At 41.4% G+C, this 23,377-nt stretch overlaps 2 protein-coding genes across 3 annotated transcripts; both read right to left on the reverse strand.

Moving 5' to 3' along the window:
• Nucleotides 1-40: 40 nt before the first annotated feature.
• cables2a (Cdk5 and Abl enzyme substrate 2a) lies at nt 41-11,472 on the reverse strand. Of its 2 annotated transcripts, XM_067593003.1 has the most exons (9): nt 10,899-11,472; nt 10,243-10,335; nt 6,712-6,789; nt 6,457-6,556; nt 6,166-6,334; nt 5,967-6,070; nt 5,524-5,630; nt 5,171-5,375; nt 41-2,850 (listed from the first exon to the last, which is right to left on the reverse strand). In XM_067593003.1, the coding sequence occupies exons 1-9, from the start codon at nt 11,450-11,452 to the stop codon at nt 2,710-2,712; spliced, it is 1,551 nt and encodes a 516-aa protein (XP_067449104.1). In that variant the 5' UTR covers nt 11,453-11,472; the 3' UTR covers nt 41-2,709. The 2 variants fall into 2 exon arrangements, with proteins under 2 accessions (XP_067449104.1, XP_067449105.1); XM_067593004.1 differs by lacking the exon at nt 6,712-6,789.
• A 3,544-nt stretch (nt 11,473-15,016) lies between these two features.
• On the reverse strand, nt 15,017-22,358 carry xkr7a (XK related 7a). Its single transcript, XM_067593002.1, has 3 exons — nt 20,552-22,358; nt 17,971-18,170; nt 15,017-17,728 (listed from the first exon to the last, which is right to left on the reverse strand). The coding sequence occupies exons 1-3, from the start codon at nt 21,085-21,087 to the stop codon at nt 16,773-16,775; spliced, it is 1,692 nt and encodes a 563-aa protein (XP_067449103.1). The 5' UTR covers nt 21,088-22,358; the 3' UTR covers nt 15,017-16,772.
• Between the last annotated feature and the right edge of the window lie 1,019 nt (nt 22,359-23,377).

The following is a 23,377-nucleotide window of genomic DNA, read 5'->3' on the forward strand; positions in this document are numbered from 1 at the left end:
TTGCTGATTTGAAAAAAAAACAAACTCAAACTGAAAGAACTTTTCAGAGTCTGAAAATATATTTGAAAAACATTCATTTTACAGTATGAAAAAAAAAAAGACTTTTTTACCAATTTGACACCAAACATTCAGGTACATTTTCTGCACTTACACAGATCTATTTGGACGTTTCTTGTTAATACAGTTTTTTTCATCACTGCGGACTCACAATAAACTGAATCACCATCATGTCTACAACTGTAAAGACTGTCCCCAAAGTGTTAGAGATTATTTCTCCCAGACAAGAACAACCTTGACATTTAAGATCTCTACAGCAAAGACTAGAAATGTCAACGCTAAATATCACTTACGATAAAGACGGTTAACCATTTCACTCCCGTTGTAGTTTCAGGCACTTTTTTTTCCATACTTGTACATCCAATGACATCTAAATCTGAGGAGTTACTATGTAATTAAGTACTGCAGTCAGGTTAATACCGTCTAGTACAAGTAGAAGAAACACTTGTTGAAGGTATTAAGTTCTCCCTTCCTGAACAAAGCACCACAATCATTTACCTTCCATTGACTTACAACGGAGCACAGGTTGATTTCACTGATGACAGCTACAACAATAACTTTTAAACTTCTCTTTGGGTTAGATTTTATGAGCCATTCGGAGATGTGAGAAAGTAAAATTCCTGAGAAATGAAAAATGTGACGACTAGCCAGACTATTGAGGAATAAATTTCAGTGCATTTTACAAAACATATCCCTGGGTAATGACATGAAATATTAAAAAAAACAAAAACACATTTACTATAAATAATATGATTCCATAATCCTGTCTCCTTGCACGTGACACCACAGCGGTTATAATGTATATTAGCACAGTTTTTCAACAAAGTCTGAACACGGAGCTGCCACAAGAGTCTGAACTGAAATCCCCATTTTCTTTCTCTTCAAGAACATGATCAATATGTGATTGTATCTGGCTGGATTATTGTGGGACAAACAGTACAATCTTCTCCTTACATGTCGAATGAACACGAACCAATTAAAGGGGACACAACACGCTTTTCCATTTATATACTGTTAAAACGTCGGACGTCAGACTTCCAAAACTCGAGGTGAATATATATAAAAATGCTCACTGAAAATCTAAAGTCAGGGCTTCAGCTCGCTCTGAATTATGGATGTATTAAGAGAACTGGATATGGCACCACCGCTCAGCCTTGCTGTCAATTTCTCCTGGTGGCCAACCGCGGTATTGCAGCAAAAAAAATCCCTTGTGGCCCAAATCGCATTTTCCCCATAGACCACCATTAAAGAAGAGACGTCTGTAATACTGTGGACAGGACACCTTGAACGGAAAATAAGGTCAAGTATTACTCTTTGTATTATGATATATATATAATGGAGGTTTTATATTTGTAAAAATGTCCTAGAGCCTAGAAAAAGGATTTTAAAAACTGTGACGTCACCCCAACTTAAAGTTTTCGGGCAGAGCAGGAGCTCACAAGTGGGACCAGCAGTAGAAACATTACTGCTTGTATTCAGTGGGCCGCACAACGCAGAACCAAACCTGGAGGGTAAAAACGTTTTTGGCTCATGCGCCAGGTGAGAAATTTTCATTCGATTGAATAGACGCCATCTTGGAGTCCAGTATCCAGTTCTTATAATACATCCATGATCTGAACGCTCCTTTTGCAAATGATCTCTACTTCCCCCATCGAACTGGCATCAGATCATCAAATTCCATAGTTTCTGTTGCTACGGTTGTTCACATTGTCTACTCGCACATTTTGGATCGTGGGGGCTCATCGGGAGGGAGACATGAGCTAAAACGGCCTGTTTCAGACAGAGGCTGAACTGAGGGGTATACAGAGCCAGTATAAAGATAAATATGGAGTTTTATTAGCTGTAAATCATGTAAAGATATTCCAGTAGAGCCCCAGAATAAAAAGATTTGGAACTAAGCACGTTACGTCCCCTTTAAAGGCCACTTTCTTGTTCTTTCACCAATAACAGACTAAACTAACTACAATCATGTTTTCCATCCACAATCTAGAGTATAATGTTTTAGTCTGACGGCTAAAAAGAAAATGCTTCAATGTCACAGTGGGTTTAAAAGGCATTTACAAAACCAACAGTGTGAATCTTTGTCATTTTTCAAAGACTGATCATAATAAATACTATACAGGCTGGATAGTAAAGAGAAAGGTGCAGGTTAAGAGTTTCCCACAAACACAAACATCACAGTACATTTCACTTAAATAGAGTTTGAGAATACGATGACGTACCGGAAGAAAAAAAAAAGGGTCACGAGGGAATCGAAATAAAAGCACAATTAACGTGCTCATTGAACATCTCTAACATAGAGGTCATGACTGGATCGACACCAGAACGCCACACGTACAAAGACATTCAGATAGACACACACATGCCATAAAGTCTAAAATATTTGTCAACAAATGTAAACTAGTTATTCTTCATTTACAGAGAGCGACTCAACCCCGACTGACAGGAAATAAATAGTACCAGAATTATTTGATTCAAACACCACAGCTTATAAACTGGTCGATCCACCGCAACACGCTCGGTCAGTTCTCTCATTCACAGTCTTGATTACTTTGCCCGCACGCACGCACGCACACACACACACACACATACACACACGCTGGCTGATGTTATTATGAAACCAGCGGACAGTCAGACGTCACCGTATCCTCTCTAACCCTGCTGCACCAGTCTGCGGTAGTGCGGCATGACCTTGCTCTCGGGGAGGTAAAGTCCCATCTCCAAGGCAACCAGCACCGGGAACTCCAGAGGAATCAACTCGCGTCTGTTTATACGGAAACGCTCCTCCAGCTTCTGCTCGTCCGTGGGGGTGAAAACAGAGGAGTTTAAAAGGGAAAACATGTTATGATGTGGTTTGAGTTTAAAACTGTGAAAAAGATGCAGATGATTGTAGACGGTGAAATATTAGTTATTTTATTTTGATCATGTGGGATGAAAACGGCAGGATGTGTTTTATGTTATGTTGTCATTGATGTACGCTGAGCTTGTTTTTATATATTTTGTAATATGTTTTATTTATTTATTATGTTTTATGTTCAAGTCTACAAGACAAATTCACCTTTGGGGATAAAGTTAAAGTTAAAATGTTTATTAATTAACCCAAACAAATCGATTAGTTCTTTGGTCTATAAAATGTCAGAAAATGGTGAAAATGTTGATCACTCAATGACGTTTTGTCCAAAACAAGACATTGATATTCAGTTTACTGTCATAAAGGTACAAAAAAACTGGAACTAGATCATTGTTGTCATTATTTCCTGAAAATAATGACAACAATTAATCGATTATCTAAATGGACACGGATTCATTTTCTGTCCATTGACTAATCGATTAACCGATTAATCGTTGCAGTCTTAAGTGCGTCCAGTAGAAATGTTTATTTAGTCAACAGTGATCATGATGATTCCTGATAGATTGTTGTGAAATATTATTTTATATTGGCAGAGAGATCGATCTTATGGATTATAAATTAATTTCAAATTGTTTTCTACTGTAGGAACAGTTTGCTCTGATATGCAAGTAAAGAAAGACCATTAAGATTTAAATCTAATAAGGACTGAGTATATAATTGTGAAATTTATTCACTACTGAATACTTAAAATTGATATTTAAATACAACTTAATTTATTGAACTGAAAAAGGTACTTTGAAAACCTGAAATGGTGTCATTTTAAATTCCAATCTTTGAAAATTTCACTACATAATTCCCAGTTGCAGGACTTCAAAAACTGATTTTAAGTTGTTTTTTTAGGGTAGATCAATTCAGACAGAAAGTTCACTTGTTCAATATTCAAAAAATATATTTAAATATATTTAAAACTGATCTACAGAACCCAGGAGGCGTCATGGAGGGAAAGAAAAACTTATTTTTCCATAAACAACGCAGAGCACTTGGTGACTCAAACTTCTCCGAAATCACAGAACAGCTTTCCCGTATGTTGAGTTTGTCGTCTTTCACTTTCACAGTCTGTAATGTAATCAATACATCTTTATGATTATGTTCTATGGGTTTATTAAATACTCGCAGCCACCACATGACAGTAAAATGGGGCTGTGCTCATTTTTACACACGTGGCACAGCAGCGGTAACTTCATTAAATTATTTATAATTATTAATTATCCCGTCACAGCAGCAGTATCAGTCAGAGTCTGATGATAAATGACTCTGTAGTTTCCTACACACGTTTAAGAATGAGTCAAATATGTTGGAACATTTTTATTTTGTTGTAAGTAATAAGTCCAACAAATTACTAATTAACGAGAACAAATTATTAAATTAGTTTTTTTCCCCTCAGTGACACCCGCTGGGCTCTGTACACATCTAAAAGTCAAGTTACTCAGATCGGACTGATGAAACTCAGACACTGAAATTCAAAATGAAAATCCAGACTATCAATCAATCAATAAATCAAGCCTGCCTGGAATCGATCAGATCTCTGTCCAATCAGGTTAGATTCTGTCAGTCATATGATCTCTCAGATGAGCAACTGGAAAACCCCGACGCTTAACGTTTCTGTATGAATTATATGAATTTATGAGCAAGAAAATTAAGTTCGGAAGTCACATAATTGGAAATTACTGTCTTGAACTTCAAAGGAAGAAATTAAAATTGCATAAATTCAGACAGATGGTGTTTAAAGTTAAATATATTCAGCAGTGATTAAATTACAAAATTAAGTATTCAGTTTCTTCTAAGACTCACATTATTATGGCTTTTCTTTGCTTTCATACTCTTGTTATATACAATACATTTGATCAATGTTTAATGGGAACGTTGTTAAAACTTAAACGTGAGGTTTAATTTCTGGTTCACTCAGCAGCAGATGAATTAGAGGAGCTGCTCTTCTCAGCCGCTCGCTGTGCAGTAATAAAACTTTATTCTTCAGCTAATGCATTTGCATTTACTTGCATAACATTGTGAAGAACATGTGTCCAATCCTGAATGATACGGGAGCTTAAAAGGATGTTTGGTAAATAACCTTGAGCAGCTACTGCATGTGTTACAGGTTTTTCCACTTCTTATTGTGTTAGAATAAAACAACACGTCCCGCTTTGTTTTAGATTCACACTCTCTGTAAACAACAAGGTGTGTTTCTGTGGAAACTTTACTCACATCAATGAGTTGTCTGACTTCTGGCTTCCGCAGATCACTGCTGATCTTTGCAGCCAGCAGCACGCACGTAGCTGCCACCAGCTTCCTGTTCTGCTTGTTGAGACGACCCTGCAGCACCAACTTCTCAAAGTAAACAAAAGCCATCGCTATGGTGACTGGCTGGAGACTGCACTCCTCGCTCATGGCTCGCATCTCCCTCTTCAGGCTAGTAGAGAGGGAAAAAAAAAGTCACATTAACTGATCAGTTTTCTGAGAAAGTGCACTGCGTGACTTGTTTTAAAAACCACAAAGAAACGTTTAACCTTCAAAAGGCTCTTAGAAGTTTTCTTAGAAAGAATCTAATAAATATGTACCTTCTGATCTTGCTCAGCGTCAGTTTGATGTGAGGAAACTTCTCCTTGAAGGTCTCATTCATGTCCTTCTTCAGGTCGGACGGTTTTACGTACTCAACAACAGTCGTCTGCAGAGACAGAGAAACACACCAGCGTGTCGATACAGAAGAGCCTCATGTAAGCATGAATTATAGCTTCAATAAAACTTTACGGCTTTTCTTGTAAACCGTCTCAGTAAGAATCATTTCACACATGCGCTAGTTACAGTCTTGTGACGCGATCTGGTAAGCAGCAATAAAATCATGTGAACGAGACATAATAGACGTATTTTACAGTCGTAGAGGGCAGGAGGTCGACTTACATGCTGCATCAGAACCATTTACAAGTCAAATTAAACCGAGCTGTCCCTGATTTCTGAGACAAAGACAAACAGCTGCCATATGAGATAATGAAAACAAACTCACCACATATGATGCAAATATCAGAACCCTCTTGTGTCTCCCGCAGGGCCACTGAGGGTCACTGAGCAGGTTCGGATCGTACTCTGCCACTGTTACTTCCTCTATATCTGAAAAACACAAACAACAGAGAGTGTAAGAGTATCTGAGGTCAGTCAAACGGCAGGTGTGTGTGTGTCTGTAAAGCCTAAACCTGGAGCCATACATGAGTCCTGTGCCACAGTGTTGCTCAGACGAGCAGGGGTGAAGTTCCTCTGCCCGTTGCCACGGTAACGCGACTGAGGGGTCTGAGCGGTGCAGTTCTCTGGCGCGCCGCCGCTCTTTTGTCTCACCAAGGCATTGGTCGGGTAAAGGAACTGAGCGTAGGACACAGTCTGAGGAGGGAAAAAATGAGACAGTCGAACCTTCAAATCAAGAAAACGTTATCTGGGTAACGTGTGTGTTTCCGTTTCATTCATACATCTGAGAGACGTGTGTGAATGTCAGAAATACTCACCTTGCCGTAAGTGCCCAGCTCCACACCTTCAAGACAAGGCAGCAGGTCTACGGCCACCACAGACGACAGCCTTTGTCTCTGAGCCTCCAGCTTAGGATCACTGTTCAGAAAGAGTCACATGTATGTCATTTTCACCACATGCTGCAAACACGCTGCCCTCTCCTTGAGAATGAAATGGATCACACAGGAGGTTGATGAAACATAAAAGCGGGGGTGAGGGGGTGCAATCTGCTTGAGATGCTGCTGTCTTTGTACCTGAGGTGAGCACTCTCTCCGTACGGCAGCACTGAGAAAGCAGCGTATAGCGACCGCTTGGCACAAATCAGCATGATCCTGCAGGACACAGCAAGTACAGGCAGACAAAACAGATGGTGTGTCAGTCTACAAGCAACAACCACAGTCACTGCATTCATCAGGACTGGAGCCACTTCTGTGTTTGATCTGTGTCACAACTGAAGCTAAACAGCTATCGACAACAATCTAAAGCTAAGAGCAGGAGGAGGGGAATCTTAACAGCGGGACGAGCCCCAGTTTGTGCCTCTCGGGTATTAACTGTTATCTGATCACTGAGATAAGCATCCAAAATTCCTAAAAATACATAACTGGCAATCTCAGCTGTTTAACAATACTCCTACAATCCTAAAATACTCCTCTAGTCATCAGGATGGTAAGATATTCTGCCTGCTGCACAATAAAGAGTTTTAAGACTGTATTTCCTATCCAAGTAGCCTGCAATGACATATAGCTGCAACTAAGGATTATTTTCATTCTCAATTACTCTGTCAATTATTTTCTCAATTTTCTTGTCTTCAAATCTCTTGTTTTGTCCACAATAGTCCGAAGATATTTAGTTTACAATCACAGAAAACTAAAGAAACCAGAAAAGACTCACATTTGAGAAGCTGGAATCAGACTTTGGAGATTTTTTTCTCAAACAAGACCAGGTTGAAACCTAGTATATGGCCCAACCGTGTATGGTGGCCACTGGCCAAGTTGTTACAGGAATGGTGAGCAGTAGTGTCTACAATGTGAATTCCTGGATATTAAATGTTTATCTGCAATTTGCTGTAGTGGTTCCAGTAATATTTGCTGGTAAAGTACTGAAGTAGCAGATCACATGATGTGGTTAAAAGTTATAAAAGCAGTTGCAAGAACAATACTTTTCACTAGTATCTTGGGATGTTTGATTTGTAATAGAACTTATTTTAATTCTAATTATAACTATTCTCATTATCCGCTGCTCTTTCATCTGTTTCACTCTGTACTGAGTGTTTTGTCAGAGTGATATTTGGGTTTTAACTGTGTTTTCTCTCTCAGGCCTCTATGCACCTTTTCTCTGCCTCTTTCCTGGTCGATGTCCATGGAGGCTGCGGTGGAAACTGTAAACGAATGTCTTGACAGCACTTTGGGTGCAAATTCAGGAGGCTTATCTCCACCCGGTTACCACAGTTACAGTCAAATCAAGCGCACCCGCAGAGCAGCCGTCCCACGCTAAACTGATATATCAGCTACATGAGTCGCATGTTTTACCTGCAAGACTCGTGTTTTAATGCTGATGTTCATTGTTTGTGATGTGAAACGTCAGAGGAATAAAAAGCTTGCGTCCTGCTATTAGTTCAGTTCATAAAATCAAAACGCACCGTATCTCTCCTGGCGGCTGCTGACAGCCAGCCGCAGAGTGGATCATACTGGACAGTAGAGACGCTGGTATATATCTGTTTAAACAGGAGTTTAACTGACTTCACTGCATTTAACATCGGCTAAATGCTCTGCATCGCTGCTGTCCTCTGCTTCCATCATCTCACACTGATTCATTATGAACAAGCATCAGCCAATAAAGAAACTCCAACACTCAGCTGGCTGATCAATGATGTAACTTCATCACTCACTCTGGTTATAGGACTGGTCCGTCATAATCAAAATAGCTGGCAATTAATTTAACAGTTGGTAACTAATTGATTGATCGACTAATCGTTGCAGCTCTAATCAAAATATTACTGCTTTATTCTCTGTGAAAATAATAAAATATTAGAAAGTAACATCAAAATTAGAGTTTAGACTAACAATTAGTTTCATTATCTTTTCATCTATAAATGTCAGTAAATATTAAAAGCTCAAGTCATCATATGTCTGATTCTGTCCGACCAACAGTCAACAACCCCAAAACATTTAGTTTATTGTCATGTATGACACAGAAAAACATACAATTTCCACATTTGAGAAGCTGGAGGCAGTAAACATTTAACCTTATTGCTTTAAATAAAAGACTAAAGGGATTATTCGATTATCAAAATAGTTGCAGATTAATTTCCTGTCCATCGACTAATTAATCAACCAATCATTGCAGCTTGAATCATCATATACCAACATACAGTAACTGATAATATTTTGACATTTTGGTTTATGCTGTACAAACTGAGCAAGGAGATGTCAACTTGGAAAATTACCTTTTTTAATCTGATAACAGAATATTTTTTCATGAAGACGATTAAAAGAGTCTTTGAGGATTCTGGAAATACCCTCAGAAGTGCTGTTAAACAATCTTCTGTGTTTTTCTAAGATCTTCTTATCCCTTCTGTTTTTGTTTCTTCAGCCCCGCAGGCATACATTCAATATAATGTTAATACATGAGAGGCACAAACTGGTGCCAAGAGCTGAACTAGATAAAACAAGGGACAAGCAACCACCAAACGTGCTACACATTCACCAGTACTCCTATTTTTCTGACAAAAATGAGGACAAACCGATTGATTGCAACCTACTAAACATCACCACAGCCAGTGAACACAACAGTGCTTTTTTTGGAACTATAAGAAAACTGCACAAACGCCGAGGGGGGTCTTCAGCTCCTCACAACAACAACAACAACAATCAATACAACATACAGTCAGCAGTCTCTGTTGTGACGCTCAGCAGTAAACAGCCAGGCCAGACCTTGAGGGAGAGATATCAAATCTCTTACAGCGGACAATGTTGCAACACAGAAAAATCTACTGGTGTTAATTAGCTTCGTTATATAACCTAGAGAGCTTTCAACTCAGTCAGTAACATGCGCTTGCTGTGTGACTGCCTAAAACAGAAACAGAAAGTCAGACCCGAGGGCCCGTTTGTTATAGCTACATCATTGTTTAGCACACACCAGCAGAAAACACATGACACATTAGCAGGTATGTGGGTATGAATGTGAGGTTGACGGCGAGATGTTGTGAAAATGCGGGATAAATTAAAAAAAAAAACACTGATGGTATTGAAAGTGGGCATTTAAAAAAAGAACAAAACTACATGACATGTTTTTGTCAGTGTCTACACACAAATTAAAATCCCAACAAATACATTACCACAGTCTTGTTTTTCTAACTTTCTAAACTGGTCAACGAGCTTAACAGAAAGCCAGCAGTGTGATATTTCAGTGCTGTCGTGCTTCGGGGTAACCTTACTGTTGAAATAGGGTGTTACATTTCCTCACTGCACCTCTTTTGGCTTTTGCAAAGCTTCCAAGGGTGATTAAATTCACTGTAGCAATCACCACTCAGCAGCTGTACCGCTGTTATTCCTCTGCGGGCCAAACTAAGTCGCTGTGCCAGAGATAAGCAGCTTATTACAATACTAGCGGGAGGAGTATAACACTGCTAGAGAAGGCCTATTTCACAGTCCAACATAACACAGCCTTTGTTGTTTTTTTTTTAATTTCTCTGACAGGAAACTTGGTGTTGCAAAAATTTCTCGTAAATTCCTCTATTGTGAATTGTATGTAAATGTTTATGTAAATTCCTTTCAGAGACTCACCTACATCCCCTGGTATCATACTGCCTCATACTCTTGATAAAGTGGACTTTCTTTGGCACCTTGGGTCCCGGGGAACCAGAGACATTCCTCAACCTGAGAAGAGACCGAGAAAGACACAAAGACCTCTTCATTAACATCAAACCCAACAAAGGACTTTCACATGCTCTGTAATCTGAACTTGTACAGTGATGTAAATCTCTTTACAACACAGATTTGAATGTAAATCTAGTAGTAGAGGTAGTAGTAGTAGAAGGCCAAATCCAAACCTCCTCATACAAGACAGGCAAGATTTAATAGGGTATTTTCTTCCTCACATCATAAACCTGACAGCTCATACATAAGTTATGATTTATTTTGAGGCAGGCAAGTGATTGTGATTTATGTCCAAGACACTAACAACACAGGACACCAAGGAGCAGTGAAACAACCATATTGTAAACATAGGATAAAATGCATTTTCTATCTATATATCTACACTATTTACACTTCACATGTCATAAAGTTTTATATTTTAAGAGGTTACACCAAAGAAAATACTGGAACATTACAACATGAGAATCAAAGTGAATTCTTCTGTTGGTACCTGCTGGTTTCATTTTATGCGGAAGTTTCGTTTAAAGGCCCGAGGGGGAAACACCGACCACTAATATTCTCACCTCTGCCGTGAATCCAGGGAATTACCGGCCGGCACCGGGCTCAGCGCGGGCGTTGACTTGACACGGGAGCAGCTGGGCTGGTGTCCGACGGGCACAGGAGACAGAGGGGTGTCGGGGAGCAGCGTCTCGGCCGCACCGAAACCCTCCAAAAATACCTCGTTGGTCCCCACAGCACTTGCCCCAGCAGGACCCGGAGACATTACCAAAGAAGGTCGGGTAGGACTGACTACCCCTGGAAAACTGGAGGAAGAGCTACTAACGGCCGCGGCGGGTTCTGTCACCGGGGCGACCGGTGTTTGGCTATCCGCCGGCAGGGGCACGACCGTTGCTCCGTCGTCTCCCTCCATGAGTCGCTGCTCCTCGGCGGCTTTTTGGTCGGAATTTCCATCGCTAAGCTGACACTGGGGCCGTCCATCGAGGGAAATATTATTGAGGAACAACAAAGCCGCCTGCCTCTTTCTGGAGTCCCTCACTTTCCTCCGTTGCTCTCGGTGTATCTTCGCCGGTCTACTGTTACTGCCGTTGGACTGTAGACCGCAGAAAGCGGTCGCCATTCTAGTTTGAAATGTGGCTGTTGAACGCAAAGGCGACGAGTGACCGGTACTAGCGCTGTAGCCCCGCCCCCACTGTATGATGATTGGCTGTGATAGTTATTATGCAAAGTTTACTCTGTACATAGTCGTAGGTGATTGGATCATAGATATATTATGCAAATAGAATCTTCCTGCTCGCTGTTGATTGGCTGTGTGGGAATAGTGGGCGGTACGCTGGAAACAAAAGACATATTCACAGACACCAACTTCAATTTGATGACTTTTCTGACACCAATTTGCATATATAGGTTATACAGGTATTGATTAAACCACGCAGTACATTATTGTCCTAAACCTAAACATGTAAAATTTCCCATTAATTCCGCCAAAATCAAATTAAGGTCTGAAAACTGATGAATGACACAAACGCAACAATATTCTGTAGTCCCACAAACTGTGGTATCAAAAGCCATTTAATACACAAAAAACAGTGGAAAAGATGGGCCGAATAGATTAGTATAAACTTATCAAAGATAAAATAGGGGAATGTTGAATGCATTAAAGTGAAAATATTTAATATACAGGCACTCGGTGGCATGAAGACCTCAGAAAAGGCCACAGTCAACAGACTGGATTGTAAAGTATGCTTTTCTTCATGCAGCATTATAAAGTTTTTAAAAAATCCTTTATAATAGGTATAAGGGCTTAAACTTTATGGATCAGATAATAATGTGTTGGGTTTCCAGGTTGTAAACAATCAGTCTGGCTAGTGTTTATGGTTTCTGTTTGGTGATATTGCAGTTATACATTTTAGTGATAAACATTCATTGTTTTCTGATAAGCCATCAAGTCTGTATCATAAATGTTTATAAGTCTTATAAATGGTATTTACAATAATGCATCGAGTCTGCAGTTGTAAATGATAATGGATTTTGGCCCGGATGCAAACCTTTCTGATTAATTAAGTGATCTAAGGATTACCTAAAGTTTTTTAGGTACACAATGCAGTCTAAGACAACAGCCCTGCAATAAATCCCACCCTCATCAAGGCTGTAATGTTCAATTTTTGTTGAACCTGTTTTACAGACATGTTGATTCAACTAAACAGTTATTTTGGAGGCTGTGTAGTTTGTGTTGCTGGTGTTTTTCAGGCGTTTTCCACTCATCAATATAAATGTGATGGATTAAAGATTAGAAACATCTGCCAGTGTAAAATAATACAATTGAACAGCCTCCAAAATGACTGTAGAGTTGATTTAACACCTTTAGAAAACATTTCAGAACATTATACCCTCTATAAGGGTATGATATTATTGCAGGGCTGTTTTATTACAGCATTAGTTTTGGCTAGCTGTACCTAATAAACTGGCACATAAGTGTATAAAACAGCAGTAAAAATGATTTTTCATTACTTGGCCACCCCAAAGTTGTCTATATTAATGGATTATAACTGATCCACAAAGCATTAAATCATTTACAAACTATTACTAAGCCATTGGTTACAACTTATAAATCATTTAGAAAGGGTGTGTTATTATAAGGTGCTATTAAAATCACCACATACTTCAATCAACAACTGAACATGAGCTCCCCAAAGGTGATAGAATGCACTACAAGATTGGGCTGGTGTTTCCATTATTTTGTCCACCCTCTGATGCTGTTTCTATCTATCATTAAAACGTCTCTTCTTTTATATGTTGCCCAGGAATGATCTGTTGGCATTTATTCGGATAAAACCAAATAACCAACCACAGCAGCCTCCAGCTCTGCGGTTTTCACATCAGAACAGTTTTGCTTTTGATAAAATGGCAACAGCTATCTCATCTTATCTATTTAGCATTTGTGAACAAGTCGGAGGAATGTGAGACTGTGATTGTGAGATCAAAGACGAGCTCTGGCAAACAGCTTGGCTGCTTTTTCTCTCATTTCGCTACAGCAACAGGAGTTAATTGGACAGTTTGCACAGGATTTTGATTCTGGTTTCACACTCCATTGACTTGCAAACATGAAGCCTGAGTCTGTTTCTCAGAGACAGAGACCAGAGTGTGAAAGCTTCTACATCTCCTCAGTGGGAGTGATCAATAGAATAGACTAAATCCTCCCTTCACTGTTCAGGAGAATTACAATGATAAGAGCACGCCAAAGAGCGCTGTTTGTGTTGAAGAATAGGTTCATCTGTTGAGAGGTCACTGACCTCTGTGGATATAAACTACAGTAGGTATCAGTGGCAACTTCAGAGCCGCTGCTAATCCACTGATCTACTGCGACACAGAGATGGGATTTAGTCTCAATCTAATCAGAACAATCTGTCAAGATTGCTGTCGCCTTAGAAGTATCTATTTCTACAGTATCTTCTTTAGCTATACATATATATATATATATATATATATATATATATATATATTGATTGTGGCTACCATGAAGTGCTGTACTTGATAATTCTCTGACAATTTGGGGTAGTATATGTGGAGGAGTTTACATTCTATAATTATACACATACATGTTGGGTTTTTTAATATATTAATATATTTGATCAATTTATAACTATATGTTTAGACTAAATTTGATTGTGCTTGGACAAAAAACTGAATAAATTAAATTATGATGAAAGGAATAAATTATTCTCCACCAAAACCAGCACAAGTCAAAAGTTTGGACACACCCTCTTATTCCCGAATGATCAGGCCATTATGTAGAGATAAAATTTACAGAAAATAATACCAAACTGTTCATGAATAAATAAAATGTTCCATTTTAGCCACGCTAGTGGCTCGGCTCTGGGGATAACAATAGAGTATCAGTTGACTGGTCCACCACTTTAGTCCAGACTGAAATATCTCAACAACTATCTGATGGATTTCCTTTAACTTTTGTTCAGACATTCATGGTCCCCAGAGGATGAATCCTACTGACCATTAGTGCCACCATGAGGTTGATATATTTGTTTTTTAGTGAAATATCTCAAGAAATATCGGATGGATTGCCATGAAATTTGGTAAAGATATAATCTCCTCCTCTAGCACATCCAGCAGCAAGGTCAAAGATTTCACTTATCCAGATAAATATCTCCACATCTACTAGATAGATTGGCAATATATATATATATGATATGAATCCTACTGACTTTCCACCTTGTGCTACCTTGAGGTTGACATTTGTGGTTTTTGAGTGAAATTTCTTGACAATTCCATAAAATTTGGTACATACATTCATATTTAGCGCTATCATGAGGTTAAAATTTGTATCAAAACTAACAACATTCCCATCACAGTTGTACTTTGTGTTTGGTGGTGATTAGCAAACGTTAGCATGCTGACAGGCTAAACTAAGACGGTGACAATGACAAAAAAAAAAAAACACTAATTCCAAACTGAAATCAAGGTATAAAAGTTAATGAATGATACACAAGCAACAACATTAGCTAAGAGAAACACTAGCATGGCTGTAGACCCTTAGTCTTTCTGTAAATACTCAGAAAATTTCCCATCTATCTATCTATCTATCTATCTATCTATCTATCTATCTGTCTATATCTCATATTGTCTGTCAGTGTTTCTGTGTAAAAAGGCAGCAGCTCAGCACAAGTCAGGTAAACACATTGCTCTTTATTTTAGCAACAACAACATAATGAAATTGTCTTCACCTTCTTGTTAATCCTTTTTTTTTTTTTATCTTGCTCTGAACGGCAACAGTCTGGCATGACCAGTTTAAGGCTTTTTGATTCTAGCTTTGTGTTTGAGGTACAGCCCCGCCCAACTCCTGCCACAATAAGCTCCTTTTATGGTACACCGTGTGGTTGTTACATGATGGACTCAAACAGTTAGCACCATAATCAAAGCCTCTCTGGCTTTTGTTACTGCAGCAGGGCCGGTAGAGGTGATCTGTGGGCAATTTATTTATTTTTGTGTCATCTGGAAAAACGAGCTGACGACCGGACAGTGTTTAGAACAAAACTGTCATATCTCAGTGACACAATTTCAAATTAAACGTAAATGCACATGGCAGGAGTCTTTCCACACACATACACCCATACACATGCTGGTATGTGAGCTCAAACACGCACACAGACACGCAAACACGCTTACACACATGGTTCAGAAACTTCCCTTTTGTGACTAATCTATAGAAAAAACAACCCTGATTAAAGAAAGTACCACATGCCCGTACCATCGATAATATCAAAGCTATTCTGTTAGGAGTCTGGAGTCTGCAGCTAATATCTTTTTTTCTTCTTCTTTGTTTTTTTTTTTGTTTTTTTTACATTTTTCACACAACAACGTATGGATACAGTACAATTACAGACAGTGCTGTCCCTCTATAACTTCATCTTCCTTGTAGAGTTTAATTTACATGAAAAATAATGTCTAACCTGTCGCCTTCACTGTGTAACGGATGCAGTATGAAAATACAAGTCATGTCAGTAGAATACATCCTGCAAATGTGTTGGAAATCATAATGTAGCTATAGTTCAGTACATACACATTCTTGAAGAAGGTGTATCTTATTGTAATAATAGTGATGGCATGGCCCAAAAACAACAGATTGCTTGTAAACACACACATATCTCTTTTATTTTCTAGCTTACCTCAAAAAAAACCAAAAAAACAAATATAGTACCACAGGAATGTCGTTTATCCCACTAACAGCATGAAAATGCTCAAAGCCTTGTCACAAATTATCACATTTTCAACTGTTTTTTACATTCAACTCAAATGTTGCTTTTGAACTTCAGCTTCGAAGCAGCATTTTTAGAGACTCCTTCAACATGAGTGAATACCTAGGAGAAACTGTGAAGATCAGTACCTGTGTTGTTGGCCTTTTTTAAAATTGTAGATTGTGTTTAAAACTACAGTGCGAGTTTACCGTCTTTAAATGCCTCACCTACTCACTCCTGTACATCTAGCTGCCATAAATAATCATGCATGTTGAAGGGTCGTCTCTGTTGTTGTGAGATGTGCTGAAGCACCTTCACTGAGGAGGACTTTCTGCCTCTGATTGATAACGTACAGCTCCACCTCCCTTCCTGCCTGTGCTTCTCTAAGTTCATGTGACAGCGAGCTTTGCTGCTGACTCTTTAACCTCGACCTCTTCCTGTACCACACCCTGACCTGAGAAATGATACAGAAACCTAAATATGCACCATCATTAGACAACACCACAGCACTTTGCCTTTATACACTCCTTCCTTTTCTTTGCCTGTTTGTCTCCACTGCTTGACAGTACAGAGAGCAAGCAAGTAGGCGCGGAGCTGAAACAGACTGCTCGGTGAGAGTCATCCACCTGCCGTTTTAAGACAGGACGTCCACGCGGCAGCGAGCTGAGTCACAGCACCTTCAGCACATCACACGGTGGTCTCGTACTCCATCACTTCTTTGGGTGTGCCCAGACAGCGGTACTGTATCCGGGGCGTGACCGGAGCAGCACTTTCGAGCACCAGTATGGTTTTACGCAGCCGGCGGTCGATGAAGTGAGCGTCCCAGGCGGGGTACTTCTTCCTGGGCAGGTCTATTCGGATGACGGGCCCCTCTGTCCTGGGTGTGAGGGGGCGCACTGGGGCCTGAGCTCCCCGAGGAGGTCGTACCTGAAACACATCTCCGTCTACCCCAGGCCCCTGCTCTCTGTCTGACCCTTTAGTTCTCTGGAGGGTCCTGGGGGGGCTGCTCACCAGGTCAGGGGGGAGGCTAGAAGCTGGGGAGGCCAGCGACTCCACAGCCACCTCCTTCTCCACCATATAGCCCCACCCTGAGACCGGGCCGTCAGGGTGCAGCAGACAGTAATACACAAACATGAAGAAGGTGCCCAGAGCGTAGCTGCTGGCCACCACGCACACCATGATGACGGCGTAGAAGTCTGAGGTACGGGGGCCGCGGTACAGGTACCAGGCAGTGGTGAGCGCCACATTCTCAATGAACACAGTCAGGCTGTAGATGAGCATCCTGCAGCGAGTGCGCCCCTCTCTCACACTGAACCAGCAGAAAACATACACAATGCCCACCATCATGTTATAGATGATCTCCTCCCATTTGGACATGCAGAAGTCCGTTTCGCCTTGAATTATCCAAAATGTCATGATGCACCAGTGCGCCACGATGAAGATGCCGAAGTAAAGCTGGAACACTGAAGCAAACAGGGCGAAGGCCAGCGTGCGGGCCCCGATGGTGAACAGGTGCCACAGAATCTGAACTATGACGGCTTTGTAGGTCATGGGCAGCTTATCGTCTCGGGAGTCCCTCAGCACCTTCTGATAGGAGGCGATCATCCAGGCGAGGGATATCAGTGAGGCAGAGGCTGAAAGCCCTGGGAGACAGATCGAGCAAGAGAAGTTAGACAGGAAGGAAATGGCTCCGGGGTAACTGTCTTCACATTTAGCACAGCAAGATATACGTTCCCCTGCTCTGTGGGGGCCTGACTGAGGTGAACACAAGTGAGTCATCAAGCACAGCGTGGGCTGTAGATGTGTGATTGACTTATATCATGATTTATTTTTGACATGTTGATGATGACTGTGCATGATGATCGGTCATTTTGGAGGCACTCACCCTGAAGGGGCAGCACCTGACTGGCCTGGATCATGATGGAGAGCTGCAGCACCAGCTGAGGGGCGCTCTTCAGGAAAGACTCCAGCAGACGCAGCATGCTGATATCAGCACTCTCGAACATCATGCGCCAGTAGTAGTGGCGCCGCTCGGGGTCCCCGTGCCAGCGGCTCTGCACACCCAAGTACAGGGCGTGGACATACCTGTGCGTCAGAGAACACAAACCAGAAACATTCATCAGTGCTTTAAGTATTGCTGAAAAAAAAGTGAGATTCGTCAGAATTTTAGGTCTTAATACTGTGCTTCAAAAACTTTTGGACATCAAACATAGACTCTCAGAAGTCAACTCATTATTCCAAACTCTGGGAGCTGTCAGTAGTTCTTGCCAAAAAGCTGGTTACTTGCTCCTCCGGGATTTAGATTAGACTGAAACTGAACTAAGCAGCTCTGTGGTTTTAATTTTAGTACAGGCATCAGAGGGGGAGAATGTAGAGCTTGTCTGCGATCTCTCTTCAAATAAAATAAGTCAGAAAGCTGCAGAAAAGCAAAATATGAGGCTCTGAGGAGAGAAAAGAAATCCAAATAAATACTCTCAATCCAGCCTTCAGATTGACGGTTATGAAAAAAAAAAGAGCTCGCTGTAAATCCCTTGTTCAACTCCTGAGCTCTGCTGACATGTTGTCCCACAACCAGTCTCAACTTATTCTATAATGACCTTGTGTAACCAACACACATCGTTTGTAGATACACACGCGCTCTGTGCAAACATATCTCTGCACAAATGTGTTTTTCTTTAAAGATATGAGGTGACATGTGACATCTACTGGAACTATGCAAATATACAATGTGTAAATCATTACCTTTATCACTACACAGCACTTGACTGTATATGTTTGAAAAAGACTGGTGCTTGCCATGGAGGACTGAAGCTATAAATGTCTCGGTAATTGCCTCGGGGAGAAGGGTCAGAAGAGCCCTATGTCAACAAGCCCAGTGAACCACACGGGAATCTGTGTAACCCTTTTTTGTTCTGCTTCCTGCTACACAAAGTGTGCCTTGGGATGTAACACGCTGAGAAAATAGAGCATACGTGTAGTAATGAGGGTCAAAGACCCAGCCGCACAGGAGGAAACACACACACACACACATACACACACACACACACTCGGCTTCATCCTGCACTTTCTGTTTATAACACAACCCGTATCACATCTCGCGTGCGCTGACACTTAATTCTGGTAGCCGGCCCAGATTGATCCCGGCTCACCTGACTAGCTGTGTATCAGTGACGGATCATTCCTGAGTTAACAGCTGAGGGTAAAACACACAGCGGTAATCCTCTTAATGTGCAGACACGCTGGTCTGAGAGCTGCAGCAATTGAACGGAGTACACACAACAGCTTTAATGGCATTACCGGTAATTCTGTGCAGCCACAATGTTTTAATGTGCTCCTGGACACACACACACACTCTCTCTCTCTCACACACACACACACAGAAGTCTCCAGGAGGAAATAAGGAATCAATATATATTGCCCACTGGGCTGTCTAAAGAGGCAGGAAGAGAGAGACCACAAAGATAGAAACAGACAGAGATTATGCAGGCCTGCAGATGTATCAAACAATTGATTTGCATCTGATTTTATGTATAAACGCATAATTTGCGCTTCTGTGACATCCCAGCATCTCAATAAAGTATGACTTGTCTATGAATATCATCACGTTTAGTATAACCCTCCTCCCACCACACTTCAGCTGAATGCCTCCTCCTGGCTGGCAGCAGTTCAAGCCTGTCAAAACCGATCAGGGCACTCTAAGCCTGAGCACTGCCTCGCCATCACTGACTGAGTAGCTGACCTACAGACCTACTACCATCCATGTGAGAGTAATGCCAAAGTGTACACTGGTTTGTTTTTAGTCTCACGGCATGCCCGGTAATTAAACATGTTTGTGCTCAGCTGAGAGAAACAGTTGGGAGATTTGAGAATAGGGATTTTGCAGACATAAGAGCAAAAGCCTCCAGCTAAGAACTGAAAATACACTAAACAGTGATGGAGAGGCGAGTAGGCTACACATATCTCTGCGAATAGGAAGCAACTCTCTTGACATTTATGACTATTCATTTTCTTCAGCAGTCTGGCCCAATCTCGCCCAAACCCCAAAAGACAAAGGATTTTTTTTTATTTTTATTTTTCTATATAAGGCGATTGGTGAGGATGAGTTGATGATTTTCCCGGGAGATGATTGACCTAAAAGCGCGTCAGGGGGGGTGGTGGGGGGTTGGGGTTGGTGAGGGGGGGGAGTGGGTGGAGTCTAATAATTCTCCCTTTCTAAGCTGGGGAGAAACGTCAAACAATACAAAAAGACATTCTGGCATTTTGGGCACAGTCCTCTCTGGATGATTTCGTAAGCGTTTAAGCTACAGGGAGTGATGCTGGGCCTTGAAGGATGCATGTACACACAGATGCACGCAAACACACACACACACACACATATACACACACAAACACACACGCACACACAAAGGCAGAGGCATAATGTGTAGTTTCCCCTCCCCTCAGACGTTTTGAGTGTCCAGACTTACCTCCAGACCTGTGCGAGCTGAAAGATGTGAATGATGGCCTGAAAGAGCCACATGAATACTCTGCAGCAGCCCCGGGCTCCTCCCCCGGTGCCCGGCCTGGGCAGCACCCCGGCCGCGGCAGTGCGGCCAGCGCCCCGCTCGCCGCTGTCCTTGGTGCTGAAGTCGTTCTCCTCCGCTCCCGACGCCGCCACCACGGCGGCCGCAGCCGTGCCGCTCTCCGCGGTGTCCGAGAAATCGTAGGCGAACCATCGGAAACTGAGCACTTGCACGACTACGGACGGGACTATCACAAAGACCAGAGTCAGTGCAAAGCACCAGTATTCCCTCCTTAGATAGTAGTCCGCGGCCAGCCACAGGTCTGAGGCCCCGTCCGAGAAGAAGACCAAAAGGGCGCACAGCGTCCAGCAGCAGTCCGGGAGGGAGTAGCGCTGCTCGGCGGGACGGCGCTGGGGAGGCCGCGGGTCCGACCTGGCAGGACACTCGGGTGGGATTTCGTTTCGTAGAGAGACGGGTGCACCATCAGATTTCGCGGCCATGTTTGTTGTAGGGAAGAGAGTGAGTAAGAGATGGGAAAATGATGGAAGGGGGGAGGGAGGGGGGGTCGCGTAGCCTGTCGGTCTGTATGCATGCGTGTGGGAGAGAGAGGGAGGGGAAAGGAGGCGGGGAGGAGGGCCAGGGTAGGTGAGGGAGATGGGAGTCACCGCCGCTCATCGATCAGCGGTGATCATATATACAGAAACAGGAATTTAGTAGAGACGACGTAAAAGCTGCAGGTCTGTGCTGGTGCCTTTAGATACAGGATTTCACCGCTTTTAGGGGGCTTGAAGCTGGATCACATCTGGCACATGAAGTTATTCTGGATCATAATCCTGCACAGGTACAATTAACCACTTTACCCAGCAGGACCAGAAACACTGTGACTGCTGACATGGGCCCTTTAAGAAATTCAGAAACAGAAATCCTCTTCCTTGTAGACCCAGATCTATGACTTCAGTGAGACAACGTAAAAATACTCCGTTACAAGTAAAAGTCCTGCATTCAAAATCCTACTTCAGTGAAAGTGCACAAGTATTATTAGCTAAATGTAAAAAAATAAATAAATAAAAGTACTTGTTCTGCAGATCTTTTACGTAAGTACCAATACAGCAATGTAAAAATACTCTATTACAAGTAAAAGTCCTGCATTCAAAATCCTACTTAAGTAAAAGTGAAAGTATTAAAGTGAAAGTACTCATTTCATCCCTCTGACTGATATATTATTATATATGACGTCATTAGATTATTAATACTGAAGTATCAGTGTTAGAGCAGCATGTTACTGTTGTAGCTGCTGGAGGTGGAGCTAGTTTGAAATACTTTATATACAGTTAGCTAGTTTAGTCCAGTGGTTCCCAACCAAGGGGTCGGGCCCCTCAAAAAAGGTCACAAGGTAAATCTGAAGGGTCCTAAGATGATTAATGGGAGAGGAAAGAAGAAAATAGAAGTTCTGCTACACAAATTCAGCTTTGTGAAATATTGGCTACTTTGCTTTTTTAAGCTTCATCAATTATTTAAATCGTCTGAGAAGCAGTTTTAGCACTTTTAGTGGAGCAACGATCAACTCACATCTGAAACGACAGAAGGTCACAAGTCAAAAAGTGAGTGAACCACTGGTTCAATCTTTGATTTTGTCTTTTATTTTTTCTAAATGTAAAATCTTAAAGGGCGGGTTCAGTTTTTCAAGTCAGTCTTAAAGCAACAGTCAGGAGCCCAAATGAACATTGAAAGATGTTTCTCTTGCTGTAATCATTCCTCCTGTTCATACTGACCATTATCATAATGCACTTACGATGGAAGCGATGGGGACAAAATCCACAGTCCTCCTTTTTTCAAAAGTTTATCTAAAGCTAATGTGAGACCTCAGCCGTCCAAATGAGTCAAATCAAGTCAGTATCTTTCAAAGTTGCAGCCATTTCAGCACAAATTTCCATATTTTTCTTACAATCCATAACAACTGAAACCCTGTCCAGGGAAACGGAAAGAGGGATGACCAACTCTGACCGCCGAAGCTTTATATAATCTTCAGATAAACCTTTGAAAACATTTTTGCTCAAAACAAGGCTTGTGGGTTTTGGCCTCCATCACTCACATTGTAAGTGCTTTATGAAGGAATCTTCTAATGGTCAGCATGAACAGGAGGAATGATTACGGCAATAAAAAAACGTCTTTAAATGTTCATCTGGGCTGCTGACTGTTGAACCCATCCTTTAACCTGTAACTACAGCTGTCAGAGTGGTGTGGTGAAGTAGAAGTATAAAGTAACATAAAACAGGAATACTCAAAGCACTTTGTGACGTCTGTTGAAGAGAAGTGATAAACATTTACCCACTAAAGTATTTAAACATTAAGTACTCAGACCTTTTTCCCCTATTAGCGTGTAGATGTTATTGTAGCGTGGTGTTCTGGTGTAAATCTTTTACATGTTATACAGACACGGGTCATCAGGAAATTATATTTGCAGTTATGTGTTATGACACCGTAAAGAGGCCCTTTGTGTCTCACCATCATTCTGAGGTGGAGCAGCTGACTGAAACCCTTCCGCCTTCACTTTGCCAGAGTCATCATCTGATCAGTTTCTATTCTGCTTTTAGCTGCCTTCACTCCACTCCCTCTGTGCCTGCTGTTGAGGGCCTCTAGTCAAGAGTTCCTCTTTCACAAACTGTGCTGACTTTTGTTTTCATTTCTGACTCCAGAAAAACGCTTTCAGCTTGTCGAGGTGCTGCTGCTCCTAGTTATTATCTGCTGAGGAGAAACATTTCATAAGTATTAAAACAATAATAAAAAACA

Source organism: Thunnus thynnus, chromosome 6 (assembly GCF_963924715.1).
Source record: "Thunnus thynnus chromosome 6, fThuThy2.1, whole genome shotgun sequence".
Taxonomy (NCBI): Eukaryota; Metazoa; Chordata; class Actinopteri; order Scombriformes; family Scombridae; genus Thunnus; species Thunnus thynnus.

What these genes read in the sequence shown, in the direction of transcription:
- cables2a (XM_067593003.1), bottom strand. Translation starts at nt 11,452, where the DNA reads ATGGCGACCGCTTTCTGCGGTCTACAGTCCAACGGCAGTAACAGTAGA. An exon ending in GGAGAGAGTGCTCACCTCAG is followed by an intron (nt 6,557 to 6,711) that starts GTACAAAGACAG and finishes CTTTCTGAACAG; the next exon opens with TGATCCTAAGCTGGAGGCTC. An exon ending in AGCTGGGCACTTACGGCAAG is followed by an intron (nt 6,335 to 6,456) that starts GTGAGTATTTCT and finishes TTCCCTCCTCAG; the next exon opens with ACTGTGTCCTACGCTCAGTT.
- xkr7a (XM_067593002.1), bottom strand. Translation starts at nt 21,087, where the DNA reads ATGGCCGCGAAATCTGATGGTGCACCCGTCTCTCTACGAAACGAAATC. An exon ending in CAGCTCGCACAGGTCTGGAG is followed by an intron (nt 18,171 to 20,551) that starts GTAAGTCTGGAC and finishes TCTGACGCACAG; the next exon opens with GTATGTCCACGCCCTGTACT. An exon ending in TCAGGTGCTGCCCCTTCAGG is followed by an intron (nt 17,729 to 17,970) that starts GTGAGTGCCTCC and finishes TCTGTCTCCCAG; the next exon opens with GGCTTTCAGCCTCTGCCTCA.